Source organism: Eleutherodactylus coqui, chromosome 6 (genome assembly GCF_035609145.1).
Source record: "Eleutherodactylus coqui strain aEleCoq1 chromosome 6, aEleCoq1.hap1, whole genome shotgun sequence".
NCBI lineage: Eukaryota > Metazoa > Chordata > Amphibia > Anura > Eleutherodactylidae > Eleutherodactylus > Eleutherodactylus coqui.
Window position 1 is genome coordinate 124,735,564 of NC_089842.1, and position 21,516 is coordinate 124,757,079.

At 40.3% G+C, this 21,516-nt stretch overlaps 2 protein-coding genes across 3 annotated transcripts in view; one reads left to right on the forward strand and one right to left on the reverse strand.

Moving 5' to 3' along the window:
* ASB2 (ankyrin repeat and SOCS box containing 2) overlaps positions 1 to 14,835 on the forward strand; it is a 64,777-nt gene extending 49,942 nt beyond the window's left edge. The window contains exons 7-10 of the mRNA XM_066607513.1: positions 1,393 to 1,567; positions 3,685 to 4,246; positions 6,543 to 6,696; positions 9,817 to 14,835. Of these exons, the coding sequence (XP_066463610.1) occupies positions 1,393 to 1,567; positions 3,685 to 4,246; positions 6,543 to 6,696; positions 9,817 to 9,956 (1,031 nt within the window). The 3' untranslated portion in view covers positions 9,957 to 14,835. The remainder of the gene's footprint in view (positions 1 to 1,392; positions 1,568 to 3,684; positions 4,247 to 6,542; positions 6,697 to 9,816) is intronic.
* Positions 14,836 to 16,912: 2,077 nt separating this feature from the next.
* Positions 16,913 to 19,797, reverse strand: FAM181A (family with sequence similarity 181 member A). Of its 2 annotated transcripts, none has more exons than XM_066605742.1 (2): positions 19,635 to 19,797; positions 16,913 to 18,501 (listed from the first exon to the last, which is right to left on the reverse strand). In XM_066605742.1, the coding sequence occupies exon 2, from the start codon at positions 18,437 to 18,439 to the stop codon at positions 17,579 to 17,581; it is 861 nt and encodes a 286-aa protein (XP_066461839.1). In that variant the 5' UTR covers positions 18,440 to 18,501; positions 19,635 to 19,797; the 3' UTR covers positions 16,913 to 17,578. The 2 variants fall into 2 exon arrangements, with proteins under 2 accessions (XP_066461839.1, XP_066461838.1); XM_066605741.1 differs by having other exon boundaries at positions 19,560 to 19,649.
* Between the last annotated feature and the right edge of the window lie 1,719 nt (positions 19,798 to 21,516).

The window sequence follows — 21,516 nt, forward strand, 5'->3', positions numbered from 1 at the left end:
CAGTATTTATAGGTGCCATTGAGCAGAGTGTGGCACAGTTTCAGACAGCAGCAGGAGCTGAAGTGGCGGAGGCCATCAGCAAAAAAAAAGCGATGTAGGCCTCACATGTGGCCGCATCCCCATACTGAGGTGCAGTAGGGGCCTAGGGTAATCATTGTTGCCCAAAGTAAGATGTTCGTCCAGCAGTTGAGAGGCCTATGAGAGTTCAGGCCATCAATGAGTATCCCAGCTGATACCTATGAGCAAAAGGGGCCTCTGTAAAAGTCTGTGCAGCAGCTGCTGTGCTGATCTACAGCATGGCAAGGGCCCTAGCAGACTAGAGGGCTTGCCACAGATGACCGAGCGATTGGGTCTTGAGCAAGAGAGCACCTGCGCAAGGGAAGAGAGGTAGTCTGTACCATGAGATGACCAGTGATATGGCTAACCAGAGAGGTGACAGGGTAAGGATGACCACCCTGCTGAAAGGACCTACCATATGTGACTGCAGTATGCTTGTGCAGTGTGTGCCATGAGATGCGGAGTAGCTGAGCAAAGTGCTTCAGTGGATAGAGTGCAGAGAAGGTTATTGTGGTAGAAGGAGCAACAAAGCTGGCATTGTGGAGATAATCCTGTCAAGTGCTGAGCCATTGCCAAAGTGTTCAGCAGTTCCACTGGAAGAGCTGAGTGCCCGGGCATAGAGACCGCTAAGGCGTGGACGTAAGTGGATGTTGCCATAGAGAGCCTGGCCAGAACAATCTAGAGAGCATTGCCCCTGTAGCAAGGAAGTTCAACGTGGGACAAAAACACTAAAAAGGCCCTGTATGAGAGGCTATAGAGAACAAACGTTAGGCCCGATTGTTAACTGTAGTTGGACAGGACTGTTTTGGGCAAGGCTTTAAGTATTGTGCCCTCCTATGGAGTTAACTGTAAATAACATGCATAGTAAAGTTTTTGAGTTGCCGCATAAAACTGTGTTTTGTCTCCATCTGTCCACCATCATCCACGACCTGCATCTTCTTACAGGAGTACAACCTATGTGGAAGCTGTGATGGCCACTATATTGGTTGTCACCCAACTTTCTTAGAAACTGATAGCTGGAAAGAAAGATGGGAGGAAAGGGTGCAGAGGTTCCTTCACTTGCTTCCACCCTTGATGGAATTCCAGCAGTAGTTACTTGCTAGTAACACATAGGCTAACAAACAGCCTTTTCAGTGAGGTTTGCAGAGAAACTGTTTCTAGTAACCAGTCTGCTCTAATTACTTAAGACTTCAGGTCAAGACCAAATTGTCAGAAAGGGGGCAATGAGTCCTGGCTGTACTCCATCTCTTATGGCCATAATTAGATTTTCGTAAAATAAAAATTAGGAATGAGATGGATAATGACTTGTCAAAGATTGTCTATCTTTTTTACCAGGCGCTGACATAAACACCCAAGCCAATGACGGTGCCACCGCCCTCTTTGAATCATGCAAAAATGGGCACGATGACATTGTTGAGTTCCTCTTGTCGCAAGGAGCTGACGCCAACAAACAAAATAAAGATGGATTTTTGCCCATTCACATTGCAGCCAAGAAACGTGACAATGATGAGTAAGTCCCCCCTCCTCCACATACCCCTCTCACCTATCAACTCTGACCCCCAAAAAACATTTTGCATGCTTCAAACATGAGAAAAGTGAGATTAGACTGACAGGTTGTGCACACACTGACTAATACATCTGGCACTGCTAACACTAACAGCGCGCTGGTGCTGCGTCCGCGGGGGGTCTGATGTCACCGCTCAGGAATCTGGAACGTTGTTGTTTAAACAACTAAATACATCCATATCACATTGAGGAACACATGGAGAACGGGCATTAAAGTCACAGGGGTGGTCTGCCATTGCTGATTCAAGTCACTTAGTTTATATAGCATTATAGTAAAGATTACCTATGAAAAGTATGAGAGACCTGGGGAAGAAAAGCTGAGACTGATATATTACCTCTATAATCTAATTCATTATTTCATCTGTCTGACTTGTTATGTCAGAGCTATATGTCTTACTGTATCTCGGAGTAGCTGAAGGAACTGCATCTCATTGTCCAGAATAAACACTTATCACCTATCAGCAGGATAATGGCCCTTTTACACTGAACGAGAACCTCACGATTCTCATTTGCCCGACTGTACAAGCTGGTGACATCATCACTGACCCATTCGCACTCGGCTAGCCTGTTTAAGCTGTTTTCACACGGCCGAGAAAATCGTGCGAGATTTGTGAGTGTTGCAATATGCACGAATATGAACGGTGGGGAAAACAATTGTGGCATGTCCTATCCTTAGGTGTACCCTCAGAAAGCATTGTCCATTGTTTTCCATGGGGCCAGCAAGGCATTGCACAGCATGCGAGGTACATGCGAGTGCAATGCGAGGTTTCCCATTGAAAACAATAGGCGATGCTCCATGATCCTCCACCGCGAAATTGCTACTTCCCTGAGGTGATGTGAGGTGTCTTTAGCACAAAAATGCCTCGCATCCGCGGGGACATTGCACGTTGGTGAGCACAAGTTTCACGCCCCTATATTACACTCACCCATGTAAAATTAGCCTTAAACAGGCAAATCATTATTGGGAATTTTGAACTTCTCCTTCACTTCTCGTTCAGTGTTTTACTTTTCTATATAACAGTGTTCCCAACTCCAGTCCTCATGCCCCCCATCATGTTTTCAGGATTTTCTCAGTGTTGCACAGGTGATGTAATTATTGTCTGTGCCTCAGACATTCCCACAGGTGTTCTTACCCTAGGATATCCTGAAAACATGACCTGTTGGGGTCTCCAAGGACTGGAATTGAGAAACACTAGATATCATACCTTTTAATGGCTAACAAACATACATGATGTTATAGCAAGCTTTTGAACCTCTCAGGATTAAGCCTGAAGAAGAATCCTGAGAGGTTCGAAAGCTTGCAATAACATCATGTATTTTTGTTAGCCATTAAAAGCTATCATATCTTTGATAATTTTTACACCAGCTAAAACTGAATGAAAAAACGCACAATTCTCATTCCTCATTCAGTTGTTGGCTCGTGTTTAAACTAAATGATTATCATTCACTTTCATTTGTTTGAATGATTTTTGTAAAAATAAGCATTCCGTCTAAAGCCAACTTAGGAGTCTAATTGCTGAGGGTCCCACCACTGTAACCCCCACCAAATCCCTGTTCGTGCTGCTGCTCCATTCAACGTCTGTGGGACTGATGGAGATAGCGGAGTGCCACCCCTGTGCACGGGCTTGTATTGTAGCTAAACCAAAGCAAATTACCCCAAATTAACCCATAAGCAGATATGGCCATGTTTTTGCAAAAAAATGAGATGTTTTTCTAATCCTGGACAACCCCTTTAGTTCAGAGTGTTGCTTTAGTTTCTCAGAATCCCACCATTTGAACCCTAAATGACAGGACAATTTAATATTATTCCACCAAGGATGCATCAAAATACCATTTAGTATAAAAAAGCCAATTTTTCATTCCTAGAAAATCAGGACCGCTGGAAAGTATGTGATCTGGAATCGCAGATGTTTTGTTTTAATTCAGAGCTATGTATCACATTGCTGATTATTATCTTCGAGCATTATCTCTTATCATGTTTTTAATTACAATTCTGTAATTGTCTGTGCATACAGTATTCTGACAGTTGCTGTCACATGTTTTACATTCTGTATATTTTAGCATAGTCTCAATGTTGATCCCAGTAACGAGTCGCGTGCGGGTGAAGAGGAGCGGGATAAGCCCCTTACACATAGCAGCGGAGCGCAATAATGACGACATCTTGGAAGAGCTCATCAATGCAGGCTATGATGTCAACTTCACCCTATCTCATGATCGAGCCAGACTGTACGAGGACAGGCGCAGCACCGTAATTTACTTTTCCGTTATGAACAACAATATTTATGCAACTAAATTGTTGCTAGAAGCCGGAGCCAACGCCAATGTTGATATTATCAATCCATTGCTGATTTCCATACGACATGGCTGCGTGACCACCATGAAGATGCTTATCGATCACGGGGCAAATATAAATGCTTATATCTCCAGCCACCCAACTTCCTTCCCAGCCACCATCATGTTCTCCATGAAGTATCTAAGCCTGCTGAAGTACATCATGGATTTCGGGGGCGATGCAGATTCCTGCTTCACTTGTGAATACGGAAATGGCCCGCACCCTCCAATTGAAGTACACAGACGGCAGAATGATACACCCCAAGACAATAAACAACTGAAAATTGTCCAGGTATAGCCAAACTGTAATATGAATATTTAAACTGTTTGTTCACTGTCAGTGAATGGAAGCAAGAAGTTCCTCATGTTACAATATTTTCAAAATACAATGGCCTTTTCTGGCCATCGAAACTTGAAACCACACTTACCATAAAGTGACAAAGTACATTGTATGTACTGTACAGGACCCTGAAGTGCTCCTCTGCAGTACATAGAAAGTCATTTACAACTTCCAGCTGCTTTTTGGAGGTTTCTGGCTTTTATAAGTAAGGACTTGTTTTATCTGTATTTGTAATATTCGTTATCCGTTTCTTTCTTTAATCACTTGTATATTTCTACAGATTGTTTATAAACTGAGCCTTGCTCGCCTTATAGCACCCCGTATAGTTTCAGGACAAAATTCTGTCCTGAGAATGGAGGGTAGTATATTGCCTGTACTTGTTCTTCTCTGCCATAAGTCTGACCTGCCAGCTTCAGGTCCCATTTATGGCAGTCCAAGCTATACTGTCCCCTATGTGCAAGAATAAAACTACTATAATACTAACCCATGTACAAGAATATAACTACTATAATACTGCCCTCTATGTATAAGAATATAACTACTATAATACTGCCCCCTATGTACAAGAATATACCTGCTATAATACTGCCCCCTATGTACAAGAATATACCTGCTATAATACTGCCCTCTATGTACAAGAATATAACTACTATAATACTGCCCCCTATGTACAAGAATATAACTACTATAATACTGTCTTCTATGTACAACAATATAACTACTATAATACCGGTCCCTATGTACAAGAATATAACTTCTATAATACTGCTCCCTATGTACAAGTGTATAAGTACTATAATACTGCTCCTATGTACAAGAATATAACTACTATATCACTATCTCCTATGTACAAGAATATAACCAATATAATACTGCCTCCTACATACAAGAATATAACTACTATAATACTGTCCCCTATGTACATGAATATAACTACTATAATACTGCCCCCCTTATGTACAAGAATATAACTACTATAATACTGCTCCCTATGTACAAGAATATTACTACTATAATAGTGCCTCCTATGTACAAGAATATAACTACTATAATACTGCCCCTATGTACAAGTATATAACTACTATAATACTGCCTCCTGTGTACAAGAATATAACTACTATAATACTGTGCCTATGTACAAGAATATAACTACTATAATACTGCCTCCTATGTACAAGAATATAGCTACTATAATACTTCCTCCTATGTACAAGAATATAACTACTATAATACTATAACTACTATTATACTCCTGCTATGTACAAGAATATAACTACTATAATACTGCCCCTATATACAAGAATATAACTACTATAATACTGCCCCCAATGTACAAGAATATAACTACTATAATACTACCTCCTATGTACAAGAATATAACTGCTATAATAATGCCTCCTATGTACAAGAATATAACTACTATAATACTGCCCCCTATGTACAAGAATATAACTACTATAATACTGCCCCCTATGTACCAGAATATAACTACTATAATACTGCCCTCTATGTACAAGAATATAACTACTATAATACTACCTCCCATATACAAGAATATAACTACTATAATACTGCCCCCCTTATGTACAAGAATATAACTACTATAATACTGCTCCCTATGTACAAGAATATTACTACTATAATACTGTCCCCTATGTACAAGAATATAACTACTATAATACTGCCTCCTATGTACAAGAATATAACTACTATAATAGTGCCTCCTATGTACAAGAATATAACTACTATAATACTGCCCCTATGTACAAGAATATAACTACTATAATACTGCCCCCCTTATGTACAAGAATATAACTACTATAATACTGCCTCCTGTGTACAAGAATATAACTACTATAATACTTCCTCCTATGTACAAGAATATAACTACTATAATACTATAACTACTATTATACTCCTGCTATGTACAAGAATATAACTACTATAATACTGCCCCTATATACAAGAATATAACTACTATAATACTGCCCCCTATGTACAAGAATATAACTACTATAATACTACCTCCTATGTACAAGTAAATAACTGCTATAATAATGCCTCCTATGTACAAGAATATAACTACTATAATACTGCCCCCTATGTACAAGAATATAACTACTATAATACTGCCCCCTATGTACCAGAATATAACTACTATAATACTGCTTCCTATATACAAGAATATAACTACCATATTTGTTTCAAATTAACTGAACCTGTCAATGATTTGCTCTCATTATTACAGTTCTGTGAGATGGTTTCCACTCCAGAGTTAAGTCGCTGGGCTGGTCCCATTATTGACGTCCTGCTTGATTATGTGGGGAATGTGCGGCTCTGTTCCCGTTTACTGGAGCATCTAGACAGCTATTCGGAATGGGAGTGTATTAAGAGAAAAGCAGGTATCTTGTTCCAATTATACATTAGAAGAATCCTATGAGAGCTGTATTGCTCTATTACACTTCATCTGCATGTAGAAACATTATATTCTAAAAATATGTGCACCTTAGGCAAATGTGAAGATTCAGCTGTGCCTGTAGGGATGGACATTACCCCTATCCGCAAAATAGTGGTACCTGAGTCACCTACCTTGTAGATGAAATGGTGTCACAAATGTCTGACAGGGTACCTTCTGTGCAGGAGATGCTGCCCTTGTATCTTAATTGAAGCACCAAAAACAAAACAAAAATATATTGTTTGTATCCTGTTGTGCATTAATGAAAATATACCTTATCAGAGTAGCCACCCCAAAATAGGCAACCCTGACCTTTGTACTGCCATAACCTCCAGACTGGAGAAATAAGACAATAAACACACACAAGATACATATACAACACCAAAAATGTACACAGGTCTATATTGCCATTTACAATACGAAAAAGGAATGTCTAAAACCACAATTGTCAGGAATGTAACACCAAAATAGTAAAGACTAAAAGGTTCTGTAGCACGGAGATAACACTGGGAGATAAAAAAAAGTTTCTGATATATTTCTCCTGACTGTGTGCAGGTTCATTAGGGAACCTAAAATAGCACTGACCCTGTGGTGCCTTAGTGTTAAACACCTAAAATAGTATCGCATGGTATAGTCTAGAAATAGGCTACAGTGCTCAGTTTAAAACAACACTAACAGCACCTCAGTAGAAAAGAACCTAGTATAATAATAGTGAGTAGTAGGCACTCGTGACCAACACTGCTGAATGATGTGAGTGTTTCCTAGGGTTGACACATTTTTCACCCAAAAAATACCCGCCAATCTTAAAAAGGGGTGTGGCTTAACACAATGTGCAATTTTATCTCCATTATTCCATCTGTAAATGTATGAATAATGTAATAACTGACTGTTATCGTTCTTATAGTATGGCGCTATCCTCTAAGGCCCCTTGTACTAAAGTGTGGCCCCTTTTAGTAATACTATCCGTCTTTGTGACCCCCAATTAGTATAGTGCCCCCATTGTGGCCCTCATTAGTAATAGTGAACTCCTCTCTGTGGACCTCAGAGTGGCCCCATCTGCTGTCCTTCTCCAAATGGCGAGGCATCAAAGAACGTTTTCTTCTGACAGTGTCACACTCTCTCATTCTCCTGAATGTAGTACCGTGGGTAGGGGACCAAAACTCGAACCTCTGACAGAAGGGAGTGTGACAGTTAGTAGATGCTGCATGTTAATAAGTTATTGCCCAGCTGGAAACTCAGGAGCTACATTGGAGCTAGCTTAAAGAGACATGTCTAGCTTACAAGAGAATGAAAGACAGAATGGGCGAGTCATATTTAAACTTGGATTGCCAATAATGCTTTGGTATACTTTGCATACTAAAACTTTATTGGCAACTCATTAGTTGCTATTGAAGTTTTTAGCATGTAAAAATATAGATGGCAGTATGACTTGAACAATGGTAAGGGTATGCTGAGAGTTGTAGTTTTTCAATCAAGAATGTTGCACACCTTACATGTGAATGCAGTACTGATGTGACACAGTCGAAAGCAGAGTACACAATGTCACTGAGTGACTCACAAGTAACGTCTTCTGGACGTGTTCCTTTTCTTCTCTGTCTGGTCCAGACCTTCATGACTGCCTTTGTGAAGTTTTCAGCCTAGACATCTTTGGCTTACCTGAAAATAATAGCAGTGCACTTGAAAATAGCACTACTCACTACACCCCCAGAAATAAATTATAATATGCACTCTAGCCAATGTAATTTATTATAAAACACTCTGCCCTTGAAATAAATAATACACTGTAAGCCCTAAAATGAATTACAACACATACTGTGCCCCCTCAAATGCTCCTGTCAGTGCCTCCTACACAATTACAGTTCCCACACTGTGCTCAATGCAAAGAAATAATGCCCCCTCTATGGCCCAACAGTATTTAGGTCCCCCTTTGTGACTCCTCAGTAATTAGCCCCTCCTTTTGGCTAAGGCTGAAACTGGCTTTGGATCTGGGTAAAAAAAACTCTGTTGCCTACATGCTGCATAAGATTTGTTCACTCTTAATTTTGCATACTTGTGACAAACAGTAAATCTTATAACTGCTCCATGAAATCATACAACATTTAACAAATTCTGATCATGTAAGTTTCTGTACATGGGTAGGGAAATACATGTCACCATTACACACTAAATGGGAAACCACTGGGAAACACTGATATGGAGAAGGACTTGGGGATTTTAGTTAACTGTAAACTGAACTGGAGCAACCAGTGTCAGGCAGCTGCTGCCAAGGCAAATAGGATCATTAGGTGTATCAAAGAGGTCTAGGGGCACATGATGAGAACAGTGTTCCTTCTCGTTACTGGTCAGAGCACACATGGAATATTGTGGACAGTTTGGGCACCGCTACTCAAGAAGGACATATCAGAGCTTGAGCAGGTTCAAAGATGGGCTACTCAAGTAATAAATGAAATATGTGAACTACGATTCCCAGAGAGGTTTTCAAAATTGGGATTATTTAGTTTAGAAGAAAGACGACTGAGGGGCGAACTAATACCTATGTATAAATATATCAAGGGACAATACAAAGATCTCTCCCATCATCTATTAATACCCAGGACTGTGACTGTAAAAAGGGGGCGTCCTCTACGTCTAGAGGAAAGAAGGTTTCTGCACTGACATAGAAGGGGGTTCTTTACTGTAAGAGCAGTTAGACTATGGAACTCTTGGCCTGAGGACGGGTGATGGTGAATTCGAAAAAAGAGGTTATGAGGGGCCTGGATGCCTATCTTGAGTAATACAATATTACAGGTTATAGTCACTGATTACTTCAGAAGGGTCGGTGATCCGGGGATTATTCCGAATGCCAGATCAAAGTCGGGAAGGAAATTTTTCCCTTAAATTAGGAAAATTGGCTTCTCTCTCATGTTTTTTTTTTTGCCTTCCTCTGGATCAACATTGGACGTTAATAGGCTGAACTAGATGGACCTTTGGCTTTTTTTTTAGCCTAACATACTATGTTACTATGATGACATTTTTTAATTCAATCATTCACCAACCTTCTAAACTTGTACATTTGTTCCTCTTCTAGATCCTCCAAGACCTCTTACCCACTTGTGCCGCTTGAAGGTGCGGAAAATGCTGGATAGAAATGGTCTGAAACTGTTGGACACCTTGCCTCTTCCTGGCAGACTGATCCGATACTTGAGCTATGACACCTCCGAGTGTTAGCTGTGGGATAAGAGTCTGTGATGAAACACTGAGAAGAAGAGAAGCCAAGTGATGGAACCCAGGCTGTGGAATCAGCAGCATTCCTGCCATACTTACAAGTGCCTTCATACGGCGCAGTGTTCAGATCACAGCGCTTCTCGGTGGCCATGTCAAGATGCAAGTTATAAATAGACAATAGAGGTGTAAAATTACTGAATTCATTACAGACGGTGATCACATAAGTGTCTCTTAGGCGAGTTTCACAGGAGCGCATTTATGCACTCTAATACAGTTGAGTGTCGCAGCCTAACCATGGGCCTACTGACCCAAACTCAGAGTATTGTAGATCCCTATGAAATTCTAAGCACAGCTCAGTATACCTGCAGTCAGGCAGCGATACTCATCCATATCACAAAGGGCATAAATGCACCCATGATATGTTACAGCGAAACTCCTTAAATTGGACTCTGTCCCTTTAATACATCAGGGATTCACACTGATAGGTTAATTATGGACCTTAAAACTGCTGCAATATGTGAGTGGCAAGTTCTTTTTAAAAGGATGCGAGTTTATTGCACTGCTGTATCCGTAATTGTCACATTGTATTTAGTAGTTTTACATGGAAACTCACTGTTTGATAAGGCAATAGGTGAACATTGGATGTTCGGATAACAAAGTTTGGTTTTGCTAGCAATTTTACATTCTTAAGGGGACAGAAAACCAATATTCTCTCAATTGGCTATACAGTTGAGTGCAGTCGATTGCGCCTTGTTATCCGTCATTTCAGGCTTGGAAGAGGCCGACTGTAGTCTTGTTCAGTTTAACAAGTGACAGAAAGTGCAGCAAGTGCCAAGCGGGAGCTATATTAGGATCGCTCTGGCCCTTTAAATGCAGGTATATGATTACTATGGCGTTCTTGTGTGGATTACAATAACATATATCGTATTGAGAGTGTTAATATACAAATTGCTGCATGTAAATATGAAACAGAATATTTTATTGCCATGACTGGCTGATATAGGGTTAAAGGCTATGGACACCTTGGGGAGGCACTTTTTTACACTTAATTGCATATATTTTGGGCTGACAATCATTTTTTAAACAGGGCTTCATTAACATTTTTGTACCATTTGTCTTCTGCAGCTTCTACATATTACTGTATATAGACACTGCAGTCTGAATAGGAGATCCGTCAGTGAGGCTGGACTGACTTATGGTCCTTTTATACGGGCCAATTATCTGGCCCAAATATTCCTATGAACAGTTGAGAATGTAAAAGAACAAATAATCAGCCAATGAACGAGCAAGCTCTCAGATCATTCATCTGAATGTGTTGTTTAGGTGAGCAGTAAAATGCTCACTAGTTGGCTGAACATCTCCTTCTGTAAACTTGAAGACGTGCAGCTGATCATTTACAGCTATATGAGGATGAATGATAGTGTTAATGATTGGTTGTCCCCATTGAGCAGATAATCTGCCCATGTACATGGAGGGAACGAGCGCTGACTGACATGCTCAGGCCTTATTCACATGAACGTTCCATGGCAGCTTAATTAGTGTTTTCTCGTCCATTCATACAGGGGCGGATGCGGTGTATTGGCAAAAAAAAAGCTGCAACGTAGAAATCCTCGGAATGACTGCTAATACTTAAATAGAGCCAGCATCTTCTTTTCCAAGCGTTGGATGCAGCTAAACTCCTTTCCCCTCCCTTTTCTTTCAGCTCCATAGGAGTCTATAGGAGCTGTCAATGTATCTCCGCAAAAGATAGGGCAAGACCTACCTTTTCATGTGCTATTTTTTCCAGTGCGACTTTTGTACGCGCCCAAAAATCGCTCATCTGAATGAATGCAATTGGAATCCAATGCTTCAGATGGTCGCGATTTTTGGACGCAGTTACAATAGCTGCGTATGTACGGTCATGCGAATAAGGCCTTAGACTGCGGTGTCTATACAGTGATATGTAGAAGGTGAAGAAGACAAACGGTGCAAAACTTTTAATTACACTCTATTGCAAAAAAGATTTTCAGCCTAAAATACATGCATTGAAGTGAAAAAATAAAAGTTTTCCCAGCTCCCCCAAAAGGTGTGCATGGCTTTTAAAGTAGTTGGCAAATAGGATTTAATAGCTTGTTTTTACTTCCCTCTAGTGGTGGCCATGATATATGCATAGAAACTGTAGGATGTCACCCCTTCTCAGGAAGTGAGACTGAATGGGATAAAATACACCATTATGGATTATGCTGGATCAAAAATACCTGTAGACACCTTTCACTAATGTTTTACTGTCTATTGGAAGGCTTGGCCTGTGCCAAAAACCTATTTGCAATTTTGGTGCACTTTGCCATATTTAGACCCTTTCTCTCTAAGGTAGGCCCCCTGGTCAAGTGAAACGCAGCTGATTATTCTTTTCAGTACATTTGCATCATGCGTCGGACTTGCTGCAATATTATGTGCCACAAATGCACCAAAGTTTAGCACATTTTATGACAAGGTTTAGTCTTAGTAAATCTGCCTCAATATGATTCAATTGAACTTCTCAACCTCTCAGCAATCCTCTCACTGGGTTTCCAAAATTTTCACATGTATTGTTAAAATGAAGAAGCCCTAAACCAGTCATTAGTCTCTTCCATCTACATAGATGATGTATGCAGTTGAAAAGACCAATACTTCAGCCATATCTGCTTCCAGTTGCCTGAGGGAATTCAGGGTCCCCCATTAGTGTAACCTGTGTGCAAATATTGCTCCTTGTGATCCCATAAAGGGCTGCCTTCATATGCAGCATCCCTGTGCACATGCCCTATTAGAGCATATGAACTTCATAGAGTGGGTTTCCAGCCACAATTATGGTGGGCTTTGTGTCTGCAATGTTATACTACATGTACAGGGTAACAGTCTGGCTAGCCAAGAGTGCTGAGAGCTAAAGCAACAGTGATGTCTGTGGTGAGACAACCACTTTAGTGCAGCAATTATCTCCTACTTTTCGGGGCACCTTATTATTGTGCTGACCCTAAGGGGTCAAAATAGTAAAATATAGTTTTTAAAAATACTAGTACTTCATTACTGACTGTTCCCCTGGGTGCACATGTCTCAGCTAGGAACCCATCCCCAGCTGAAGGGCTGACGTATCTTCATTGCAGTTTTACCCTTCGACTTTCTCAAGTTATTTTTAAGTATGTTAGATTAGGGTCAAGACACCAGCTGTATGTTCCAAAAATATCAGATTGGGAAAAAGGCCTGGCCAAGAAGTGTGTCCGATTAGAGTCCTGCATTATCACTAACTTAGGAGGAGCAAAGCTTATTTAGTATAAACATAGCATAGTATAATGATGGGAGGTTGTAGAGTGACACCTACTGCATTTATCAGTGAAGTACCTGCCATAGTGACAGACAACACAATAACTATTGGGCTCTATCGTTAGAGGGTGCCCAGCACTGAACTGCTTCATTTGTCTTCCGACATGCAGATTTCCCTGCAGCCACTACTAGGGGGAATCACACCGGGTAGAGACATTTACAGCATCCTTGAGTTCAATGCTGTTAGCTGCCCCTAGTGGAGGTTTCAGGCAGCTAAAATGTTATCAATTAATTTCATGCCGGTAAAGAAAAGTAGTAAATGCGATCTAGAGTATCAGAAATGGAGGTCATTTTAAATAAAATATACTGTATATCACAGTTTCTAGAACACTTGAAAGGTAACACTTTATGAATAATTCTCCAATCTGTTCAGATCCACATTTTTTTCCACAGAGGGGCAGTATTATAGTAGTTATATTATTATAGTGCATAGGAGGCAGTATAACTATAGATATAGTCTCTCCTGTAGATGATGGTATTCAAATAGATGGTGGGGAAAACAGTTTTATGAGGCACAAAGAGGCTCAGATCAGCTGTCACTTGCCGCTCTCTTCTAGCATATACAAAGCACATCACTCATTAGAAGGCGACAATAAGCAAAGGAAAATGCTGTTCCCTGGGTAAGGCTTTATTTATATGGGCAGTGCGATTTGTGTCCAACAAGGTCAGGTGCAACTCACCTAGCACAGGACACAGAAACTACCTCCGCACATTACAGGTCCCATTCTTGTGCAAGACTGCAAGAAAATGGAACATTCTGCGATTTTTCAAATTTGGACCATCGGTTCAAGTGAAATATCACCCATGTGAATAAACGTATTAAAATGAATGGTTCATTTTCCATGCGAGTTCTGTCCGTGTCGGACCGTACAGAACTTGCGTGACTTTAATGGCCATGTGAAACAGCTCTTAAAGGAATAAGTAAGCTTTACCCTAAGGCATTATGGGATAGATCTACAGAACTACAAAAGCGTAATTGTAAAAAGACTGTTTTATAACCCATATGTGTGGCATTGTCATTGCGCATGGGCACATCACCCGATCAGTGATAGATAGCACTTAGTAGTGCTAGCCAGGGGAGGGATGTGCGCTGCATTGAGGGCTCAGTATGAAGTAGGAAGAATGGCGTTGAAGGTTCAAATGAGCTGCGGATCCACAGTAGTGCGAAATTTAGTGCGTTTTTTTGATACGGAAATGCTTCAGAGAGCCACAACATTTTCGCTATGTGTGAACGCTGTCTTAATATTGGAGTTGGCAGCATTGTGGGCAACCGTAGCGATTGATTGTGTTTGATATGTTGATTTGCATAGTTGTGTGAATTTCTACTGCTTGATTTGTGACAAGCAAAATGATCTAATTGGCCGAGGTTGAATGAGTTAAAATATTTCTGATATTAAACGTGCAATTCACTTGATTTTTTTCTTCACAGGCACTTTTTTTCTGTGTGAGATTACTTGGAATTTATATAATTTGTTTCCTTTTTTACAGTTTGTTTTTGTACTTTGTGTTTGTTTACAAATCTGATTTGGAATAAATGTTTATAATGTTACAAGAGTTGTGCAGATTTGTCACATGACCAGGTCACCGCACAGGAAAACCAACGCAACAAGGAAAACAATCCTAAAATATGTCAAGTGTAAACGGCAAAGCATCAAAGGAAGATAATGTTTCCGATCTGCTCTGTGTTAATTACCATGTCCTTAATCCACCCAGCCAGACCCCGTGGGAGTAGGTTCAAAGGAGGCTTATGGCTGAACAGAGGACAGCACATTTAGCTCCACCCTACCCTAGGTCAAATTGGGTCAGTTTTGAGCAATTTTAACTTCCATGATTCTCTGCTATATCTGTTAGATCTGGGAAACCAAGCAATAATCCCTCTTGGTGTTCTCCATCAATATTACTAGGAAGGTGACATCTAGTGCTGCTCGTTGTAATCGGACGGGTGAAAAAATCGAGACGATTTTCAGCAAAAATCGCCAACATATTGGCTCTCTGCTTTGAGCTTGGCACCTTCTGCCTTGCAGTGCCGAAGTTCTAGGGTTGAAGCCAACCTTGACTGGGATTTGGGCCTGGGACCCCATCATTGAAATGCAGCAGTGTTAACCACTGGGCAGCTGCTGCCGCCACTACCACCTCCACTGTTGTTCAAGGAGGCCACATTAGAGAACCTGATTTTTACTCCTATTGATTTTAATGGAAGTCGGAATAGGGAGTCCTGATTCGCAATTATTTTTTAAAACCTAGTCGGTCACTCCTGATCCGATTATTTCAATAATCGCTCAATACTAGTAACTAGTACATTACATTGTAACCTCAGAGCAGTGATGGTAGTGGCAGCGGCCAACTTGTGTCACATGGGCTGTTACTATATAACAGTCTCCAGTTATTTTAAGTGTTCATTCCCTTAAAAATATCCTAAAGCAAAACAGGCAACAGTATTTAAATTACTAGAGATGGTGTGGAGTATAATGAAACCAAAAAAAGTTATGGAGTTTCCTTTAAAACTTTAAAGACTTCTCCACCAGCTGCTGCATAGTTTCCAGGTCTGGGAATAATTCAGCAGACCCTGAGTGCTGATGCTGAATGGGTTTCATGAGAACACAGAACTGTATATATAACACAGGTGTATATATATATATATATATATATATATATATATATATATATATATACAGTATAAAATAGTGAATACATTTGAACCTGTGTGAGAATAAATGGATGTAGCAGAGCGGGTTTGTCATTTTATTGAAATCATAACGATTTGTGTTATCTGATAGGACTGCTAGTGAACCTACTGCCTTATCATTATGCACATAAGGACCAACTCCATAGTGAATTGAGCTCTGCTACATCTGTTAATACATTGAGGCATAGAGATACATTTGTAAGCTGTCAGCTCATGGTGATATTTTGATGCATTATCTGTTTCTATAGAATTATCTAAACAGAAAATTATCAATATGCACAAGCGAAGCAGCGCAAAGAGTTAAATGACAAATTCAGCACTGCATCATTGTAGGATGTGAACAACTGTGTGCAGATTGTAACCTTTTGCCAGGTCAGGTACAAACCCACTATCTATTGTGGAAATGGATACTGCAGCATAAAGGGCCCTCATGAGGGTGTATGAAATGTTACTGAGAAGGATCCTCTGGCTAGACATCAAGATGAGGAGCCAGGGGAATCAGTCACCCATTTGTATAGAAATCATTCCTGTAATGGATAACTGGGCAGATTTACCATTCAGGAACCTAGAAAAGTTGAGTCACAACCCCTGTGGAAGTTCTAATGGTGATCATATTGGCCACCCCCAGCATTCTCCTGACACAGATACAACTAAGAAACTGCTGAATTCAATTTCTAGTTACTACAGGTTTTATGATGTTAAGGAGTTGTCTAAAATCCCTACTGTTCCACAATACAAATCCTAACATAGCCAACCACAAACAAATTAACCTAAAAAAATCCTTAAATTATGGTCCTCATTATCCAAAATGCAACTGAATAATAAAAACAAATACACATGTATGTTACATTTGTTACAGAATTTAAAGGAGAATATTTACAAAAAATTGTACATTTTTTACAAATATTACATTTTTAATTCTTTTTATTCTCTACTTTCTATTTCTAATATACACATGTCTAGAGATTCTCCAATCTGCCCAGTTACCTATTTTGCACAATAGAGCAGGTGAATCAGTGTGAAACATTTGCTTTCTATACATAATGTAAAAATAGGCATCAAAAACATCACAGTGAAATGTGCCTTGGTTGCAAAAACTGTAATAAGGGGGCAAATACTGAGCCTGAGCAGAGGCTCTGCCCCATTGTCCTTACCAGTGAGACAGTGTATCCAACATATTTGCATCAGTCAACAGGTAATGGGACAAATACCTTATTAGCCATATGTATCAACTGATTCCACAATTTCTTGGTAGCCAATAAATTACATACAAGTAAGCAACCTTGACCTGCTATATGACTTCCAACTATCAAACAAAAATGTTGCAGATTTGTTCCATATCAATGATAACATATATCATACTAATAGAACAAAAGATTTATGACCCCTAGGATATGAGGCAATGTTGCCATCATAATTCCCTCTAAGCTATGACATGGAAATTTATTTAATTATTGGGTAAAAAAACATTGTTCATAGAGACCTTCAGGATGGAGCTTCTATGTCCTTCAGAATCTAGAACTGTATTTTGAAGGTCAGTGCTACTCATCTCAACCCACAGGTTGTAAGAATCTACAATAAATAGCCATATGGTCCAAACAATTCAAATATATCCAAAAACATTAAAAATAGAAGGTGGCACAGCTGGTTTGGTTGGTATGGGCTTGAGAACGACATGCCTATATAGTCTTTGCCCTGAATCTTTACACAAGTGCTGAATTTCCACAGTGGGCACAGTTGTATTTTTACTCCATAGTGCCAGAGTAGTGAATGGGTTGGGGTGGTGGTGGACCCCATGGCTGTGCTGGTACAAGACTTGCTGTCCATGGTACTGAAGAGAGCAGCAACTGCAGGCATTGACCCGCTCATTAAAGGATGTTATAGGTGGCATCTTCCCAATTTCCTTATCTTCTGTGGAATGGGCACAGAACATATGGGATTTGTCTGGGATTATTACATTTTTAACTTTTTTACTGTCAGAAGCAGGAAAGGATGTCTCAGTTCTGTCTTTGTATATGATATCTAGTCTGGAAGGGCAGGGCATATCCCCAAGGTTGGCGGAAGATCTGGGCTCCTCCCAAAATGATGCTGGCAACTGTCTTTTCCGCATTGGCACTTGATCCTGCCTTCCAGCATCCATATTGTTCTCTTGAGAGCACACGTCCCCCATTACACCCTCCTGTGCCTCCAATGTACCCATGACTTTGTCGTTGAGCCCTTTACTATGAGTGGTGGAGCTCAGTCTCTCCACCAACCCCTTCCTCAGGTCCACAGTTCTGCTGGATGAGTGGCATCTGGGCAATCTGGAATACTTCTGGGAAAACCTTTTCAGCTGCTTCTGCAGATATTTCCGGTGATCCACAGATCTCCTGCAAGGAGCTGACTTGTCCAGAGCTGCCTTTATGTCACATGATGCCAAGTTGACAAAATTCAGCAACATCTTGACCTCATTGTCTGATGCCATGATTTACCAGGAGCCAAATTTCCATTAATATTGTAAAATAACTTATTCTGTAACTCAAGGATCTAGAAGAGAAGAAGGAACATTAAAAAATGAAGCAAAGTCAAGCAATATAAAATGCAAATTATAATGGATATAAATACAAATTATTGCTTATTGGAAGATGATCACGTTGATGGTGGTGATGATCACGATGGTGATGATAATGATGATTCAGGTGGTGGTGTTGATAGTGAAGGCTGGAGTGGTGATGATGGAGGTGTTGGTTGTGATAATTATGGAGGTGGTGGTGTTGATCAGTGTTTCTTAACTCCAGTCCTCAAGTGTTCCCAACAAGTCATGATTTCAGAATATCCCATGGAGAGAACACTTGTGGCAATTTCTGAGGCACTGACAGTAATATCAACTCTGCAACACTGTGCTGGTGGTGAAGATGGAAGTGGTGATAAAGATGGAGCCAGTAGTAGTGATGATGGAGGTGCTGATTATGATGTTGCTGATGGAGACTGAGGTGATGATAAGAAGGAGGTCATGATGATGATGATGATAACAGTGGTGGATGTTAATGATGGAGAAGGTGGAAAACATGATGGTGGTCATGGTGATAATAATGTGGAGGTGATGTTTGAGGTGTTGGTGTCAATAGTAGAGAATGTGGTGGTAATGATTATATTAATTCTTTGTGTTAAATAATTACAAATTTACAGACAAAAAACCCAATAAAATTGCAGACATGAGCAATTAATTCTCCCTGATCACTGGCCAATAGCATGTAGTCAGTTTCCTGGTTTTCACTTGCTCAGTACTGCAGAGCGATTTACAAATCCGCAATTCTGAACCGGGTGAATAGACTTATTATTAAGCAGAGTTATCAGAATTGAAATTTACAATATCTATAACTGCTACAATATTGCAACTAAAGAACAGAAAAAAGTTACATCAAACTTCCCTTCATCCATATACTGTAGGTGACATCCGAGGACAATAACCCTTTCCTATCAGTTACCATATGGGCACAATTAAGGACCGTAATTAAACATTGCTCTCCGTTTCCTCAATGATCCATTCACAGAACACACACCCTCAGACACGTCTCTCCAACCCCCACCCAACACCTACTTACTGTAGACACGAATGTCCCCAATCCTTCTGTTTGCTGTATCAGAGCCGCGCAGAATAATATCGTTACACTACAAACCTGTACGCTGCAGTGAGGATGATGCCAGCCAGACCTTTGGGAGTAAAGTGAATGAATTCTTGTAGTTAGGGGAGACTTCATCAACCAATCAAATTCCACCGTCCAAATACAAAGCGCTTCAATTAGGCATTAGTCTGCCCGTTCCCACATTTTTCCCCATCTCAAATTGTCGTCATGGGGACAGCCACAAAAAAGGCCACAAATAAATACTATGATTTCTCTGCTGGTTCTCTTAGTGTCCTCCTTAGTCCTCTCCCCTCCGCACAACATGTTGTATAAGGCTGATGGGTGAGAGGGGATAGTTGGACACCCTCTTACCTCCCCTCATCTTTTTTTTCCTTTTTTTTCAAAAATAAGTGAATCCGTCTGGGAGGCTGGAGGCGACCATAGTTGAATGACACAGGACAATAGTAGAATTACTGAGAAGCCAAGCCTACCCTCCACTGACCAGAGTTCTCCTCTGCCCCCTTTTTTCTTTTTGTTTTTGTGTTTTTTTGGATGAAGGGTGATGTCAGCAAGGTAAGAATGAAACAAATCCCTAAAGAGATGCGCGCATAGCCATGGAAAGGAGGTTTAAGAGCTGAAGAATCTTGTCTTTATGTTTGCCCCCACAATTGAGCCACACAAAAGCTGAATTACCCATTCAAACCGGCTGGACAAAGGCCCTAAGCTGGAAAGCGCTCTTACATTTGTCCTCAAACAGTAGAGACTTAAATCGAGTCGTCATGATGGAGAATGACTTAGACAAAGCCCATAGAATTACCATCAGCAAACATTTTCCTCTGTCATATTACCGTGTCTCCATAGCACCCCAAAGGCCTCGACACAATACCCACAAGTTTGCACACTCGAGTACTGTCACCCTGCCAACGATGGCATTGACTGAAGACGGGACAATCTACTTAACCCTGGAAATGCCAGCGGTCTATTCGCACTACATATTGGCGAGTTGACACATTGACAGATGGGGAAAGGGTTATTGGAGTGACAACGTCCAAGTGTGGAGAAATGAGGGGTAAAGAGACGCTCGTTACACTGATGCCTCCATTGAGAGCAAGTCTCCGGCTTTGCATGGATGAGGGGACGGAACGTGGAGGTGGGAAGTCTAACCACTATGACAAATATCTACTTGGCCTCTTGATTATTTAGGCAAACAAAATTGTGTCAGAGATCGGGGTGGACAAATCCCATTCATAGAAGCAAACTACCGTCCATTAAAGAGAAAGGAAATATCTAGAGAATGTCTGGAAATTATCTGTATATCTCACCTCCCATAGGGTTGGAAATATAAAAATGTATAGAAATAGCCGTGCGCAAGAAATAGAAAGTAGATAGAATGGATCGCAGGGGCAAGTGAAGAATATTTGAATTAGATTGGCCGCTTAGTAGACAGAAAATACATGAAAAAGTCCAAAAAATAATAAAAACATTTTTTTATTTTTTGACTGCGTATTAGAATACAAAATAACGTGCATGATGAATTATTGTTTTTGTTTTAAGATTTGATAAACCAAAAGGACAAATAATTGTAGAAATCGGAAATTAAAAATTAGAGAAGTTTTTGTTAAAATCTATTAGTTAATTATCACTTTCTGTATCGATCTTGGTTCTATGGACGGTGCAGCTGCCATGTACAGTAATGTTTCTCAGATGATATTACTGAGTGCATGAACTTGCAGGGTCAGAGATGGAACAAGTGTCTTCTGAGAAGCAGTGAATTCTTATTGTTCCTCTTCATTCAGACCATGTTCCTTCTAATGGAAATGTGAATGGAACAATTAACAAAAGCCCCCCCTCATGAGGCTCGGGGGCATTTTAATGACAGCGCAGGAGTAGTTTTCCTGGGATCACACATTTTTATGTTCTGGAATTGTCTTGTTGG